At 46.5% G+C, this 18,078-nt stretch overlaps 1 protein-coding gene across 11 annotated transcripts in view; it reads right to left on the minus strand.

Annotated features, from left to right (window-relative positions):
- Window positions 1-302: 302 nt before the first annotated feature.
- Window positions 303-18,078, minus strand: part of PAK5 (p21 (RAC1) activated kinase 5) — a 216,290-nt gene continuing 198,514 nt past the window's right edge. For 8 of the 11 annotated variants that reach the window (XM_072332099.1, XM_072332097.1, XM_072332093.1 and 5 more), the window contains 6 exons: window positions 12,977-13,468; window positions 10,765-10,898; window positions 8,883-9,009; window positions 5,173-5,298; window positions 3,100-3,234; window positions 303-2,486 (listed from right to left, as the gene is read on the minus strand). In XM_072332099.1, coding sequence (XP_072188200.1) covers window positions 2,331-2,486; window positions 3,100-3,234; window positions 5,173-5,298; window positions 8,883-9,009; window positions 10,765-10,898; window positions 12,977-13,468 — 1,170 coding nt within the window. In that variant the 3' untranslated portion in view covers window positions 303-2,330. Of the gene's footprint in view, window positions 2,487-3,099; window positions 3,235-5,172; window positions 5,299-5,543; window positions 6,043-8,882; window positions 9,010-10,764; window positions 10,899-12,976; window positions 13,469-18,078 lie in introns of those variants that run through there. The other 3 variants (XM_072332102.1, XM_072332103.1, XM_072332104.1) reach the window with 2 other exon arrangements.

The following is an 18,078-nucleotide window of genomic DNA, read 5'->3' on the forward strand; positions in this document are numbered from 1 at the left end:
TCCTAAGTCAAGGAGTCCTGCGAAGAGTGAGGAGCTGTATTTGTGTCATTATTTCTTGCCATCATTTTTCTGCACAGCCTAAGCCTTTGTGCTCTCCTCCTTAAGGCAATTTAAAGATGAAGCTGGGAGCGTTACCTGAGCATTACACATCTTCCAACGTGCAGTCCTTCAGGTTACATTAAATATATTTGCTCATACGTACAAGGAACCTTTTTCTGGTTACAGGCTCGGCAAAGCAGTCTGTGACATTGTGCACAACTTAGAAAATACACACAAGACATGGGAAACAACCACACTGAGAATAAAATTAAGTATTAATTTATTGAACTCACATGTGCATCGTCTCACCAGTAGCTGGTGGTCACAAAAAAAAACCCAACCTTGGAAACAGACAAAACTTTCAGTGAACTCAACGAACGCTGCCTGAAGTATCTAATGATAAGAAAGTAGCAGAAAATTCTCCACTTGAACAGTCTAATGCTCAGTATTAAAGAGGAAAACCCACCAACCCCATTTTTTATTCAAAGATGGTTTAAAAAAGTTTGACTTTGTCTACTATAACAGTTTCACCTGTACGCCACTGCCTCGACCGGTGCAGCCTTTATTTTCCTGAGTTGTCAAGACTACAAAATACAAACACTTTAAAAACTCCATAAGTGCCCTGTTCTCTCAGCTGGGTTCCTGCAGGTCTGGACCAGCAGAGCGTGTTTGTGGCAGGGCAGAGAAGGGGCTCAGCTAAACGCACTTCCTTGAAACGTGCAAGCAGGGTTAAGAAGAGGAGGCAGAGGGGGGTGAGACGTGTACACTGCAGAACATCTACTTGATGTTCAAGTTCCTATTTCTCTCCCCTCCTCTGTTTGTTTGCTTCTTTTAATTGCTACTCCCCTTCAACTGTCGCTTAACTTTTAAGTTCTGTCCTACTGGTAAATCTTTTGACTGGGAGGAAGATCTTAAGGAAACAGCTCCTGCCAGGCTTACGTGTTTGGTTGCAATTTGCTCCAATAAATAACAATATATGCGCTATGATGTTTTGTGATAAGAAATAAGCTAATCCTGTTGTAAAATTGGCTTTTCATATCATTAAAATGAGGTCAGTAAGAAAAAAGTAACTGGAAAAACATGGCTTTTGTACTATATATAATTAAAACCTAATCATTAATAAATAAAATTTAATTTATCATTGAAATAATTAATTATGAAGCACTTCTAAAAATCGTAAAGGCAAAGCTATAGGCCTACAGTTAACATGCAAGTTCATCCAACAAGTAACACAAAAATGTTCCATAGTAGTCAACTGTTGTATCAACATTCAAGAAGGTCTAGACAGCAGCACGACTTCTATATGGTAACGTATCACAATGGTCTCTTCCAAATCTGGAGAACGCCTCCGTCAACTTCCACAGCATGACATAAAGAATGGGTGTTTCTGCAGTAACAAAACTAACCTGACTTTGCAGCAGCGGGACGTGAAGGGACCGACAGGTTGCTGGATGGATGACCCTTGAGCAAAGGTACATCTGTGTTAGTTCCCATCGCTGGAGAAAGGGGCAACTGAGGGCCCCGGTGCCTTCTGGCAGGTGGCAGAAGCTTGGATTGCCAGCAGCCCCCAGAGGGCAAGTGCTCAAAGCAACTGCCCTGACCAGTGGGTGTTCTCCCTGTTGGCACCCGTGGATCTTCAGGCCGCTGTGGCAGCGGGACAAAGCGCACTCCGCACCCCAAGGGAAGATCTGCCAAATTCTCTAACTTCCTAAAGGGCTTTTTTTCCATATTCAAAAGGGTTTAAAAAAAAAGTAGGAAACATTTTTATCTTCTCAAGTTCTTGCTAAGTTACACATCTTACTTCAACTAGCACAATGGTTACATGACAAAGTACTGCAAATTATCAAAAGTACTGTACAGAAAATTACAAATTCATTTCAAAATACATTACGTTGCTATGACTGAGATTAAAAAAGTGCTTTTTTTTCTGCGTCAGAAAAGTGTTTTTCTGAAGTGCCGTAGCCATTACTTGGAAATCCTGGTGTTTGCTCTGGTTGTGCTATCCTCTATTCATTTTCTTTCCCCCCTTGTTTGCATCTGGCTCCTTCTGCCTGGATGGCCAAGATGAGAACGTGGCGCAGCCACAGTATGTGGCCAGGATCACCCCCCTGGTTCTTTGCAACCCCACAGAGCACCCCTTTGGCTTTTATACACCACGTTATTTCCATGGGGCGGGTTTTCTTATGCAAGGTTTCGCTCACCCCTTCCCGTGGTTCCCACACAACCGCAGGGATTCCTGCCTAGCCGTTACCTGGCCCCTGCACCGACCTCCTCCTGAGAAGCTGCTGCATTCAGCGGTGCCGGTGCTGCCTCATGAGGGGCACGATGCACGAAGGGGCCCCGGCCAGCTTAAGGAATGGGTGTCTCAACAGTTCCTGCGCCGTGGCTCGCTGCGAGGGTTCCCGCACCAGCATCAAGTCCAAGAAGCCCCGGAGGACAGAGGAGACCTGCAACACCATGCTGGCATTAGGAGCAGACAAAGACAAGATTTCCAGCATATGCTGAGTACTTCATATATTATTTTTCTTGTGGAGACAACAGATTCTTTGAGCTTTCCTGAGACAAAGATACACTGAGTTGAAGGACCATGCATCTTCCCTGTGTCATTCACTGTGGTGCAGAACAGCACACAATACATAGCTTTGTGTGCAACTGAGAAAAGCAGTAACACCGCACATGGTTGATGAGGACTCAGGTCTGACATCATCCTGAAATGCACCCAAGGGACCTAAAGGCACTGGCGATGGACATGGCTGTACCAGCCTGTACAGAGCAGGGCTTGTGTGCTGCTTTGCTCTAGTCCTCAGGCAGGGCAGGAAGGGCAGGGAGCAGGAGGTTCTGCCCAGCCCCCTTCTTGAGCACTCGCTGCAAAAGCAAACTCAGTGCTGGGCACAAATGGGTTTGTTAGCTTCCCATCCTCCTGCGTCAGTCTGACACAGCACCCACTGCTCGAGGTGGCACTTAATGACACCATTTACCCTCCATGCACAGCGGTGCTTGGCTGTGGTTTTATTACACCTGTGTGTGAGCAAGGCCCTCATCAGCCGTGGGAAGCCTGACCTTGTGCATGTCCTTCACGCGGGGCGGTAAGTTATCCCGGATTCGGCGCATGGCCTGCAGCGGTGGCTCATTGAAGTAGGGAGGCTCGCCGTCGATCATTTCTATCACCATGATGCCCAGCGACCAGATGTCCACCTGCAATGCACAGTCGGTTGACAAACACCACCGGTAGCACAGAGTGGGGGAACAGGCTTGGTGTATGAGGGTCACACAGAGCCCAGAGCAGCACAACTGCTGCCAGCAGCCATTTTAAGGCAGCACTTGGGTGAACCACCCCCTTTCTTTTTGTGTGCTGAAGAAATGACAAAGTAACAACATGCAAATGGTCTGCAGCTGGTCAAAGTGAAGGCCACTTTGCACTGCTAAGGCATGCCTGAAGGACAGGCTACATGTACCCTGTGTGGTGGCACTTCAGCTGCACTGCTCTGAACCCACTGACTCTTTTCCCTGCACTGGCTCTGCATTGCTACGGAAAAGTGCAGTGAGTGGAAGCACAGCACAGAACAGCTGCTGTGAAATCAGGTAGTATTTCCCCTGAATACTAACAGCTATAGCACCTCCTTCATACCCCTAAGCAAATACAAGCACGCACTTACTACACCCAGGCCCATTTACAGCTACAGCAGGTAGCACATTATATAATCCCTTTGGAAAATGATTCACTCCAGCTTAAAAAAAGAAACTCCAATCCTTTTTTTTTTGTCCCAGTCTGCTGCACAGCTGCTCCAGAGCCCCACTGCAATGACAGCAACTGCTGTCATTTGCCAACCTAAATACCATCAGGGCCAGGCTATACTTATTTTGCTCCTCTGCCAGCACTATCCTCCAGCTTCATTTTTTTTTTCTCCTTTCCCTGTTGGTGGGAAACCTAATGTAGCTGTCTAATGTAGCTGTAAATTCAAGCACTTTATAATCCCATCAGTGTTATTAATGGGCTAATAATAGGTGATATTATTATCCCTGAAATGTCTCTTATAACACCACATGCTGGGGCAAACACCAATGCACTTGCAGGTAGGAGCACTCCCTGCCTGGGCCAAACAGAGCCCTTCTGCGTGTTCTGAAGATGCATCATCTCCTATCCCAGGCCTTGGCTGCACAGCTTGTTTCCACTCCTTTGTACACGTATGTGTGTGTGTGTATCTCACATATATCCAGCATATATGTATACAAATGTACATGTATACATGTATATGCACACACACACATACATATATATACACACATAGAGCAGGGTTGCTCTAACAGGCAGAAGCTGGCCAGGGAGAAGAAAGGGCAGCTGTGTCCCGAGCTGGGGACTAAGATGCTGTCTGTGCTGAGACTGGAGAGAGGAGAACTCCCAGGCTGGCAGTGCAGAAGTGCTGAGCCAGGCCCCACCAACCTGCCCTTTCTGTTCTCAGCTGAAAGTCTCTGATAAAAACAGACTGCCTTTTTTTCAGGGGGCCTGCAGTTCTTCAAACAGTTCTCGCAATGTATTTGGTTATTTTTTTCTCATTCAGCTCATCAGAGAATTGACTGCAATGAGAATACTACAGAGTATGGCAACCCACCCCACCCGACTCGGTCTTACATTTAGGATTCTAAGAGCTTTGCCTTTGCTAGTACTCCCCTAGAGGATGGGAAATCCAAGCTTTAACTGGCTGGAAGCTCAGTGGGTTTCTGCCTGCATGGCTGTGAAAGTACCGATGTGACTTGGCCTTGTGGTGCAGCTGTGCACATTGGCTACTGGTGTACATGGAGGTGTACACGGCTCTATCTGCAGCTCCAGGCTGCAGACTAATTGAGAGGTCAGCAATGGTCATTCCGCAGCATGCAAATGATGCCATTTTTCTTTCATAGAGTACCCTAAGCTAAACTATGTATAGGCTAATGCTTAGCGCTCTAAACAAAGTTATTTGACTGCATCTCATGAAGGAATACATTAAAAACGCATGCAGTGCCATACTCTAGGGCAAACACAAGTGCTGCTGCTCAGCACAGCTGTGTACAGCATCTCAACTGTTGTCTTTTCCCCAGGCCCGGTGGGTCTGACTGCAGCACTGGGTGCCACTCTGGATGCCTCGCAGCTCGTACCTCGGTGCCGTAGGGCATGCGTGATATCACCTCTGGTGCCATCCAGTACGGTGTCCCAACCAGCGACTTCCTGCGCGGCACCTCCTTGGACACCTGGGCACAGAATCCGAAGTCGGACAATTTGATCTAAAAAGCAAAGACAAAGAGAAAGCCCCTCTTGTGTAACCACGTACACACTGATCCAGCCAAATACACTTCCCTCCGGGAGAAGCCCTTGTCTCCTGCTGTATGAGCTGGGATGGGGCAGCAATACCGTTTTGGAAGTGAGGTTGGAGGTGGATGGAGATGGAGAAGATGAGTCTGGAGAGAGCATGGCTGATTTCACCAAGCAGAAGGCAAGAAAGGGGCAGAGGCTGGCAGCAGTGCCTGCTGCTCACATCACCTCTCATAGCTCCTTGTCACCCCTCCAGCAAAAGTGCAGAGGTGATCACTGGCCTGGAACTCAGCAGGAAAGCAGAAATCCCAATCTTACAGTATTTATAATGAATCTGTTATTGCAAATATATTAACTCAATGTTTGCAGTGTATGTTTACTAATTTTCAATGCAGTACCTACTATAAGTGATACTTATCACTCCTAATATTTTATCAGCTTGAGATCCGAGTTTGCCAGAGAGCCGACAATCCCATGTTTCTCTTTCCACACAGAGCAACTATCTGGCACTCCTAGAAAGCAATACCCCCAACCAACAATTTTGCAAGCGTGCTGTAGTCTGCCCCTCAAAACCATCATCCGTATGTGGTAAGGGGCTTGAGGGAGGCAGGGATAGGTGGAAGACTCCTCCAAAATGGCTGCAAGAGATGAGGGACCTGCATCCAGTGCTGGGAACTTGGGAACTGAGGAAAGCATTGTCCTTGAGTAGCGGTGACCTGAAATAGAAATAATGGGATACACGAGCACTCTGGAGAGCAGCTCCTGCTGCATCATGTGCCTGCTCATACTTAGATGCAGGTGCTCTTTTTTTTTTTTAAACCAACAAAAAAGCTGGAAAATTATGACCTTCCTCCTCCCCCACTGCTGTACGACACCAAGGTGAAACCCCCCCAAATGGGGCCAAAATCAGCTGGCATGACTTTTGTGGCATCGCTGCCTTCCAGAAACCCCTTGCTCCTCAAGGCAGCTGAAGCGTTATTTTTTCCAAGTACTTTTCTGGAGGCCTCAAAGCTGTCCCTGGGCTTTCCTTGGAAGCTGCTCCACATGAGGGCAGCCCCTGGCACCTCAAGCTACGCTCCACACAGTGCAATGGCAGCCAGCACCCGGAGTCCATGAGCCACGCAGCCAGCTGTGTGTCGGCACACGGGGATGTGCTGTGAGCCCAGCTGGCCCCAGCACAAGTCAAGTGGGAAGTTCCATCAATTGCTGCATGGTGTAGAGCAGCAGTTGTTTATTATCAGCTCCCATTTGTTTTCTTTCAGATTCAGTACAGACTCCACTTTTTTTTCCCCCCAATCTGGGTATTAATTTTAACAGAATCACGAACTGATTGCTGGTATTTCTAACAAAGCCAGCAGCAGTCAAGTCCTCCACACCAACCACATTTTCCAGTTTACGGGATGAAGAATGGAAGAAGAAGGGAGTTTTGGAAGCAGAGCCCAGTGTTCTTTTGCAGGAGCACAAGGGGTTGGGCAGATCTATTGCTCGTTCGAGTACATAAAAGAAGACGATTTTCTAAAAAAAGATAATTACACAACACAGCCATGAAGAAATCTGCAATGCAGATAGATAGTAAGTACCGGAGTAATGAGTATAATGAGGCACTGCACGCAGGGCCTGAAAGCAGTTCAGATGCCATTATTTCAGCAACATGGATCAAAACTGCAACTGAAAAACTCCTACACATGTGGAACTTTCTCCCCCAATAAGATTAACAAGACTGGCCTGTGATGGCTGCAGGAAGAAAATCCCCCTCGGCGATGTGGGAATCAAATGTAAAGGTGAGAGAACTGGATCTCATTCTGACCCGCTCACTACATCCTGCTTTGGGCACATGTGTAACCCCACTGCAGCAACCCTGAAACCCTGCCTACAGGAATCCCTGAGCATGACTGAACTAGTTTTTACTTCAATTATTTCACATGGACACAAGATGAGATTCAAACAAGTACAGAAATTAGGCTTTTGCACGTAGCAGTTATTTGCTCCCTTCCACCTATGCCTTTGGCTGCCTTAAGAGTTTTAGGCGCTTCAAATTTTACTGCTGTGTGGCCACAAACAGTGCAGCTCAGCCCCACTTTTTTTTTACCTTGCAAGGAATTATTCATTCCTTTGGGACTAAACACTGACAGAGTGTTATTTTTCTGGCAGGCAGCCTTTCTTTTGCTGATTGAGCAGGTCATGTGCGTTCTCTCTCCCTCTCTCCCCACATGTGAACACAACGTGGTGATAGCAGTGGCCCATCCAAATGCAGAAAAACAAAGGATAGGTGCTATCAACCACCTCACAAGCATACCTATGGCAAGAGCTATTCCCACAAGTGAGTGTTTCAGCACTGAGGTATAACATTTCCTATTAGTATAGACTGAAGGCAGTATCCCAACTAGCTTGGGAAAGCGGAGCTTACATATAAAAGCTTGCTAGAAGATTATTGAGAGTAATAAATAGAAAAAACTTATGCAAGGCATAAAGGTAGGAGCAGGGCAGAACTGAAGGAGGTTCCCCATTACCCAAGTGTAAGGTGGAATGATACAAAGATGGTAACAAAGATGGTAGCAGATATCCAAAAAGCTATTTATGAGGAAAAACCGATATGGATGCCTTCGCTGGGAAATGCTGAGAAGGGCCCCACAGTAAGACAGAGAAAGGGACTTCACAGGAACTAGGAGAGGGGTAGTTAAAAGTTTATGTAGAAGTTGTTAGGAGAATGGGGATTGCAGACACTGGGTCTGGGATAACAAGAAGGATGAAGGCCATAAAGACAAGGGTGTGAAAAACAGTCCGAGGACGTCAGGCAGTGAGGTGGTGAGAAGTCCTCAGGGCAAGTTGGAACCTCTTTGAGGGAGCCCCTCCTGCAGGGCTGAAAGTTTACAGCAAGGAAGACTAGAAGCCTTTGGAGGAAGATGATGAGCCTTCATCCCATGACCACACCCACGACTCACTATGTACACGCAGGGAGGAGGGACTGCATGCTAATGGCATTTCAGGAATGCAATGAATATTTATCCCAATGCCTGCGAAATACTGATTATGTATTAGTTCAGCCTATATCTGTAGCACGCTTTCTCCTAGTGGTGTGCAAGTGAGGTGGGGCTATCCCCCTTGCACCAGGGTGTATGCGCATCACTCATTAAACATACCTGCTTTATAACTACTTCGTGGCTATGGAGTTTGGCATCCATTGATGTGCGGAAATCAATGTTTGCTTCAGAAGAGCATGGAGACCCATAGGGAAGGTGGCATTTTGGGCAACTCTTGTTTCACACGCAGTGTCCTGCCAAAAGCTCTGCCACTAGCCAGGAACAAAGGGCTGGACATGGGCCACTTCTATTCAAGTGCTTGTTTGGTTGCATTAGGATCAGGAACCAAGCTCTTATCCGCTATGACTCCTGGCACGAAGCAGAAGAGCTGCTCAGAGACTCAACTTGTTTGTATTTGTTTTTGGAAATCAGTCTTACTTTGGCAAGCCACGTGCACAGCTGTTTTTCTCGTCAATCCCTAAGGCAGACCCCTTGTGTGCCAGACTGAGATGGCAGGAGAAATGCTCAGCACTCACCCGCCCATCGCTTGTGAGGAGGATGGAGTCACTTTTGATGTCGCGGTGGATGACACCCTGGTTGTGCAGGTAGGACAGAGCTCTCAGGACAGACAGGCAGACGGTCGCTATCTGCTCCTCGTTCATCCTGAAACAGCAACATGGAAAAACACACTGAGCATTAAGGAAGAAAGCAGGAAAGGGGAGCTGGAGTGGACAGGCCCAGATTCCTGTTCACACCAGTACACGAATTATTTCTGTCAAGAAAGGGAGATGACAGGTGAGGAATAACTGCAACAAGGTTGGGGCAACTCTCCCTGCAGCATTAAAAAAGCAGAGTCTATTATGTGATACTGTGTACTACAGCGAGCCTGTTTCCCTATGGGAAATAATGGAAATGCCTTACTTACAGTACACTTCCTGCTTGCCATGGAGAATAAATGACTACTGAAATGGAATCAGGCATGGAATGAATATAAGAAACATTAATTGTGCTGACAGAACATCAGGCCTTGGGCCTAACTTTAAGAGCATTACCCTTGCCTTTATAATTATTATAACAAACTGAAGGTATGTCAGTAGAAGAAAATATACAGCAAGAGAATTATCAAGTCCTCACTTCTGTGAACACGTGCAAAGCCCTGTCATGGCAAAAGCTGCTGCTGCAGCATGACAGCGATGGATGGGACAGGTCATGTACCACAGCTGGGCATCCCCAGCTTCATCACCACACCAGCAGAAGCCCTGAGGCATTTCTGCTTTAACTTTGTGATGCTATTCGCAGTATTTCAGCAAAATCTTTAAGAGAAAGGTCAGACAATGTAAAAAACCCAGAAGATTAAGGAATGACTATTTTGAGTTAAAAAATAGATGACAGCTCTTAAGAAGTGGGTGCTCTGGGAACATCTGTTTGCTGTTAAACTCCTGTCAGAAATGCCTCTGATGGAGTTTTTAATGTTTTGGGGAGCAGTAGTTAATACATGGCTTGCAGTATTACGCTTTACTTTAGCATAGCAGCTAAGGCAACACTTAATACACCATGGACTTTTTTTTGGTAGGATCTATGAGGATCACTAAGCTGTGAGCGAAGACAAATGTTCATGTCTCATTTTCTTCTTGCTTTTTGTTTTGCTCACCTAAGTACTCTCCCACTGAGCTGTTGTGGAAATGGGTATTGTTTTATTCCGGATGAAGTTACAGAATTCCTCCTTCCAATCCCATTTTACCCTGCTCAGCAGAATGAGATGAGTGAGGAGCAGACCTAGGATAGGCTTTAAGATCCAACACCTGCACTCAAAGAGGAACTGGACGAGACGTTCGGTACACTACAGCCTCTGTACTGTCCAACTGTCTTATTTAAAGGTTCGATGTTAACTGAAATGTGGGAACCAGCTCTACTGTAAGCACAAATGCTGAGAGATGATACTTGTCCCATTATGTCTTAGGCTCTGTTTGTAGTGAACACTTCAGACAGTGTGGCTATGTGGGTTATGAGTATCAAGAGAAATCACCCCCAAAACTGACTGAGTTATGAAAGCCAAGCCAACACTACAGATCCCCATACAAGGAAAAGGAGCTCTTTTTTTTGACACTTGGGGAACTAATGGATAAAGGTAATCTCTGCTAAATTAACACCGAAAGCTCCGGCAAATCTCAGCCTCCCAGCAAACCCTTCCAGATATTATTTTTCCTCCTTTTTAAAAACACCTGCACTGACAGAAAGCCATCTGCAGTGGCTTAGTTATGCTGGTACTGTGAATGTGCCACAGTACGTCTATATACCCATATATGTGTGCACGTACAGCCATATTACAGACATTTCTGTACACATACATAGCCATACCCACACATACATATAGTTATGTATGCACCACTGGGGGATTGCCTGCAGCTCGCAGCCCACCTGGTGTGAGTCACGATGTCTGTCAGAGCACCGCCCTCCAGGAACTCCATCACCACCCACAGCTCGTCGCTGACAAGGTAACTGTTGTACATGTCAACCACGTTTTCGTGATGGTAATCTCTCATGATTACAACCTGCGAGGAAAAAAAGAAAGGATGAGATGTGAATTGCTGCAAGCACTGACACTTGTTTTGACCTTCTTTTTCACTGCGCTTTTCTCTTTGTGCTTAGTAAAGGTTCTGCTATGAATCACAGCCACGCTAATCCTTGTGGCAGTGCATAAACAAAATCCATGTATATACATAAAGTAACAGCCATCGTAAACACATCAGGGAACAGGAAGAATCTTTAGTTGCTGAACTGTAAGTGGCAGATAATTGTGGGGATTTTTTTTCCCCCCGTACTGCAGGACTAAGACTGGTTATTTCATTGCTTTCTTACTGCCAGCTGCTTTCAGTACAACATTTATTTAGATCCAATCAGCTGCTCAGCTCAAAGTCTTCTTTATCATCGGGCAGCAAACTGTACCTTGTACAGTACTTTAACAGAAACCTGGTGATACTGGGCCTATTCATCTCCCAGCCCCCAGCAGGGGGTTGGAACTACATGAACTTTGAATTCCCTTCCAACCCAAGCCGCTCTGTGATTCTAAGACTCAATATTAAAGGGATCTGAGGCCCCTGGGTCACAGACCACAGCAGAGGTAATAAAATGGGAAGAAGAGCACACAGGTCAGCACTCTGTAGTTGACAATCACAATGGCAAGCATTGGAATAATTAATATCTTGAGACCTGGTGGACAGCTGACCCTGCTCTACGGGTGCCAAGACAGCTCAGGCACCTTTGCTTCACACCAGCCTGGTTCAGCACTTCTTTGAGCACAGAGCAATGATGCATCTCAGCATCTACAGCCCTTCCTTTGTGAAGGGGATTCATATGTAGGAATTTCTGTACCTGTGAAATTTCCTGGATTTGTTTGTCTCCATAGACAACTGTATTTCATTTTGAGTTCTAATACTTTGAATTGCTGAGTGTAGTGCTGTAACACAATGGAAGATGCAGCAATGACAGTGCAGTAGTAAAGCCCTACACCGCAGTAGGGGAGGACAAACTCAAATGACACAGTTATGGACACAGGAACAAAGGAGAAAAAAGAAATCTGCTTACCCCTGGAAGGCCTCAAGCACACAAGGATCTCCAGTCAGATCCTTCTGCCTCCACTGCCAACCATTAAATGAGGTCTGGGAAGGGGTGGACCCTGGCTCCAGCCCTTCTGGTCACTCTAACATTGCATGCACCTGAGCTCCCCTGGGCTGGCCCTGCCTTCCCACCAGGTGCTCAATCACTGCTTCAGGCCATGACTCAGCATTTCTGCTACACTGAGGTTCTAAAACTAAAGTTGGAAGAGAAGTGTTAGTCTGGGATAAAGGCTCTTCCAGAGTGTGGTCATGAAAAACACCATTCTCTTGAGGAAAGCCTAAGGCAAGACTAACAAAGCTCAAGGAGAATGAGTTCACTTGAATGATTACAGCTTCATTTAAACATTACCATAAAACAGATGCTGAGCCAGGCATATGCTGCAAATTCAACCACCACATCTAGAAGTGAACATACAGGAGAGAGACTGCACTAACAACAGCTCAGCCAAGGTGCCGACAACTGAACGATATTGAGGGATGTTGGAGCGGGGATAGGGATAGAAAACACGAAGCAGGGAAGGATCTGATTACCCTGTATAGTAGAGGGAGGTGCTGAAAAGCAAAAGGGATTGTCAGCCCTTTGCTTGCTAACCATCAAGAAAGGAAAGGGATCACAAATGATTAGGAGGGGAGGCAAGGAGAAAACAAAAAGCATGCATTTGCCAGAGTATGGTTTGTGTGCTTCTTCAGTATTAAGGTCAGTTGGGATCCTCCATCTCAGCAGAATAAACTGTACCAGAAATGGTCCAAAGTGGGCAAACCAGGCAGTGTCTGTGCACTTGATAAGCTGTGTGGACCAGACAACAGATTTCTTAGTTGTTTACTGTGACTTCCCACCATGTTATTATAGGTTTAAAGCCAGGAGGAGATGTAGCTCATTTGAAACCGAATGGATTATTTCGGACACCGCAAATGAGCACAGGACTCACCCCTCTATTTTAGGAAACCATTAATTTGGCTTCATGGCCTCCGTTCAGATCACGTCTTATGCCGCACTGCCCACAGCAACGTACCTCATTGAACAGCAGCTCCCTCCTCTGCTGTTTCCTGAGATCCATTTTCTTCACAGCAACTTGCTTTCCCGTGTGCTTCTCGGTGGCGATGCAGACTATCCCTGTGGAGCCCTCCCCGATCTTGATGAAGCTGTCCAAGTACTCCCGGGGATCACCGGGGCTGACGACCAGCTGCAGGGCAGCTCTGAACTGTTCGTGGGACACCCTGGAGGGCTGCTGGTCTGAGGAGGAGCCCCAGCTGGGTGGGGGATAAGCACTTGATGTGATACTTGGGGAGCTGGGGTAGGAGGCGGTAGAAATATAGGGAGAGCTCGGCTGGAGAGATGGCTGGTGGTAGTGGGATGCTTTGTGGTAGACCAGAGGGTACTGGTAGCTGCTGCTGGAATAGCTGACTTTGCTTTGACTTTGAGGTAGCTTTACTGGGCCCCTTGGGTAGGTGTCCGATCCAGAGAGTGGTGGGCTAACTACCAGCTGTGCTCGGTCGTAATCCACCTGCAACACAAAAATAGAGGAATGGACATGAGTGAAGAGCTGTGTTTCCAGCTGCCTGGCCAACCTGACAGCTCCAATCTCTTTCTGCATGCCGGATATGCTCAGCGGGGTGCCAGCACAGCGCGCTCCTGCATGGACTCACTGTTCTGTGAGGGGCATTGCTGCCTGAAGATTTTTAGACCATGAGGTTACATGCCCTCTCATCACTACTAAAAAGAAGACTGTAAAGACCACTGGGTCTTCTGTATATCTCCTGTATCTCCCAGGTTCTTTATGTCCATGTACCCATTTGGAGACATGGCAATCTTTGTTAAATAAAAGCATATGGTCCAAAGGAATGCATTTACTCTGTATTAGCAGTGCCCCGCAGGTTCTCTGGCCCATTTCTTCCAGTGAAGCATCCCTTTCAAAACAAGAAGCCCTCTGACAAACTGAAATTCACGTCTCTCCTTCCACTCATGAGTTTCTGGTTTTTGACTCTCCCCCATCAGTCCTCACTTTTGCTTTTTGCTGGTGATCCAGGAATCACCTCTTCTCATGGAGGTGGTGGTACCCTGAAATTCCCACAGCCTCTGCTGTGTCTCATCACCAGCTGCTGGCTGAGCCACTGCAGAGCAGATACAACCCTTTCATTTTATTTTTTTTACCTTTTTCTGCGTTGTACAGCCTAACATAGCCAGGCCTTCCCCACCATCCCCACAAGTGGAATCAGGGCCGCACCAACCACTGCAGTGTAGCAGCATGGAGAGAGCACTGCAGCCCATGAACAAACAGCAGAAAAGCACCAAAATCAAAGCATGGGGATACATCACAGAGAGCTTCAACTAGGGGAGCATGTAACCTGCTTGAGGTGAGAGCCGCTCAGCAGAGTCTTCAAAGGGACTTCCTCCAAGCAAGTTAAAATGTGGAGACTAATCCAATATGCCATTACTTAAGTCACTTTCCATAGTGACACCCTACTTGACTGCGGCATGGCAAAACTGCTCATTTTCATTTCAAATAGGAGACAATGGTGAGGAAATTATCCCAATGGGGGGCCTTTGTCATCTCAGGTTCCTTTCTTCCCTTGTATTTTCCCTAGCTCTTCTAAGCTACTCACACTGAAAGTCAGCAAAGACTTTGCATTCATAAACGAAACTGTCTCCATCTGTGAAAAACAGAAAAGGATCTAAAAATGCACCTGAAACAAAAGTATTAATTTCTTTTCCCAGAAAAGGGCATCTCCACGTTTAGGATATAACATACGTGACTCCTGACGGCAGGTGGGCGCTGAGGGGCGGGGGATGGTCAGACACAGGCTCATGATGTAGCACTATTACAAATAATTACGGCAATGAATTCATTTAATCAATCAATTTCCGCGGCGGCCCACAGGGGTGGACAGCACAGCAACCCCGACACAGCTCACGGCAGCTACTATTGCTGCTGGCTGCTGGCCAGGAGTCCCTGATCCATGTTAGTTAAATGCACATTAATCTGAATTTGGCAGTGTAATCAAGGACCCAACTGAACTGTGAAATTGAATTCTGCGCTGGAACATCATTTGACCGTTTTATGCGAAGACTGCAAAAAAAAAAAGAGAGAGAGAAGAAAAAAAAATCTGCCGCAGCATCAATCTATCACTGTAGGCTGCTGCACTGCGAGGAGGAGATTCGAGCTGGAGTCACTCAGTTGTGGGGAGAAAAGCCTGGCAATGAAGAAGAGCAGCGCTGTATCAGCGCTTCTGGGCGCTGCGTGTGAGCCGGGCATGCCCGCCTGCTGTCCTGTGAGGGTTAGCAGGGCACAGGGGATGCCTCTGCATGAGGGCCGTGCAGGCACTTCCATTGGCAGCGTGCAGCTGGAGGCGGCTGCTGTGTGAGCTCCCAGCCGCACGGTGCCCGCATCCAACGCTGGCAGCGCTGCACGGCCGCCTCCTCGGCTGCTGTTTCTGTACGCGTGTGACATACAAATGCTTACGGTCAGGATTTCACTTATGCAGCTGTGAGATAGAAGGGGGTCAGAGACGTGGTGTGTTTCGTGAAGGACATGACAGCTGCCCAACTAATTAACACAGAAAAGTGCTCAGATGGTTTGGTGGAGGGAGGGGAACTCAATCCAGCTCTGTCCTCTATATCAACGTACACAGAGCCACACAGATGATTGCTTTGACTGTGAATTTTTGTATCAAGATGGGGAAAGCCCAGTCTAAAACTGAAACGAGATAAATCCGCACCAATGGATCACCACAGGGCGTCACCCACACCCTCTCTTTTCTGAGCACTCCCCATGTGTCGGGACAAGCAAATTCCGCAGTGAAATTGTAAAAGGAAAATAGATGTTCAGCGCCCTTTTTTGCAAGCTTTCTGCAGCTCGTGTTTCGGTGTATCTGCAGTACAACCATTCACTTCCTGCAGCCCATGCAATCTTACTGAAGTAGGGGAGCCCAAGTGACTCCATCAGCCTAACCTCTCCTTGGCCGTGCCCTCACACAGTTCTTCACAGCGTGGCAAAATTGAGCACACTTGATTCTGCTAATAATGCCATTATTCCTGCTATTGGATGCAATTACCTACCAAAAGGCAAGTCTGTAAATACCACAAAGGAAAGTGAAAACCAGCCCTGCTCTCATTCCAGATCAGGTCAGGGCAGCAGATGAAGTCACAGCCCTGCAGTGCAATGCGACGTGCTGCTGCTCATCTGGCTGTAGCCTCGCTCAGGTCTGCGCATGGCCACCTCAGCAGCCACGTATGACACAACATGTCTGAAACCTGCTGCCAGAACAGGACACGCGTCTCATTTATCTGACATCTGTAATAACACCCATCTGCACCTACTCTTCAGATTTACAAGTCAAAACCTACATCTTTGTTAAATGCATTTCGAAGCCCTACATTTGTGCCCGAGGACTTTTTCAGTGCTTACTTTTCCCCCCTTTTAATTATATTTTAAAGCCAATTTCATTTGTACAATATCTGATTTGAGACTCAATTCTCACTTAGTAAACCCATTTAATGAACCATTATCTTACTAATGCCTCCTTGAAAAGCAGATTCCTCAGCAATCATCCAAGACACGAAGCTGCTATTCACTTCCAGGAGTTGCGGATGGGTTTGGGAATTGAAACTGCTGTGTTTAACAGTGAATCATCAAATTTCAATATACCGAGGCTACACGAGTGCTCTTGATGCTCCAAGGAGAGCAACGGCTCAAAATGAATCTTCGTGCACGAAGGCATCTTTTTCTTTAATAAAAGTTGTTACTGCATTTTAATGGGATATTTTACAGCATCTGCAGCACTTTGAGTCCTGTGAAATACACCTCTGCCTTCCATCTTATTGAATGCTGTAAATCTGGCAGGAGCAGGCACAAGAGAGTTTATGAATTATTGGTGGATTTGTCCTTCCTCTTTCTCAGCTGACAAAATGATTGTTTTAAAAGAAAGAAATGGCAGGCAGCCCATCCCGAGCTTTCCTCACAAACTCCAGAATCTGTATTTTAACACCTCACTCTTGCACGCAGCTAACAACGTACAGGGATCCCTCCCAGATAACCTAAGCAAGATGCAGGCATGCCTCTGGTATGAAGCCACGGTGTTATTTGCAGAGGTCTGAGATGACATCTTGGTCTGACCAAGTTCTCAGCGCAGAGAGGCTGTAAGAAAATGCACTGTTCAGACAGCATCATAAGCAGAAGGGGTATCATCGTGTGACAGCTACCAAGCTCAGCACATCTGGCAAGTCACAGCAAGCTTGCTGCCTGTTGCTAAGGGAACCCAGTAACATTCAATGAAATCTACACCGAAGGAAAAGCCATCTCTTGCAGAATATTAAATGTTTAAGCAGGTCTTTTTTGGAGCAGTGTGACTTGATGGATAAGAAATTCCTTTAGCTGAACAAGGCTGCAAGGAGGTAGGGCAGGGTAGGATAGTTTGCCTGGGTAATATTCTTCATACAGCTTAGAAAAGGCAGAGAGAGCAACAGCTTCTGCAGAGGAGCTGCTCATAGATATCATAGAGGAGTTGCTTTTCTATCTTGACCCTTATTTTTGTTAACAACTACTGGAATGTCTTGGGTGCAAGGAGACACTTGATTTTATTTCACTTCTTAAAACTTGAAGGGGTAAGGGATAAGTCCCTTCCCTCACTGGTGGAAAAGGGTTAATGAATCTCATAGTACGCACAGAGCCCTGCCAGACTGGTGGCTGTGTGGGCTGGTATGAGCTGGCTGAGCTGCAGGCAGCTGCAGTCTTTCCTCAGCAAACCAGGAACGGTTTTCTTACTGGCACAGAGATGTCAGCAAGAACGACTCAAATGCAAAAAGCACCTGACATTCAAACCAGACCAACTTCCCAGCTCTGCCAACATCTGCATTAGCATATGAACTCCTAATCCTATGTAAACTACCAAAGAACTTGGGATTTTCAGAAATCCCAAGTAAAACTCATGGAAGTTGGGTGCCTCCAAACTGTTCTTTTAATAAGTATCTTAATCCTCTTGTTTTCAGTTACCCAAGTAAACCTGGAGGGGTTTTATAACCACCTAACCAAAGCTGCATGCTTCCTACCACTGTTTCCAAGCACAGATCCATGCCCTTAACATTTTGCTTAATTTTTTGTATTCCCATTTTGGAAGG

This window comes from Excalfactoria chinensis, chromosome 3, assembly GCF_039878825.1.
Source record: "Excalfactoria chinensis isolate bCotChi1 chromosome 3, bCotChi1.hap2, whole genome shotgun sequence".
NCBI lineage: Eukaryota > Metazoa > Chordata > Aves > Galliformes > Phasianidae > Excalfactoria > Excalfactoria chinensis.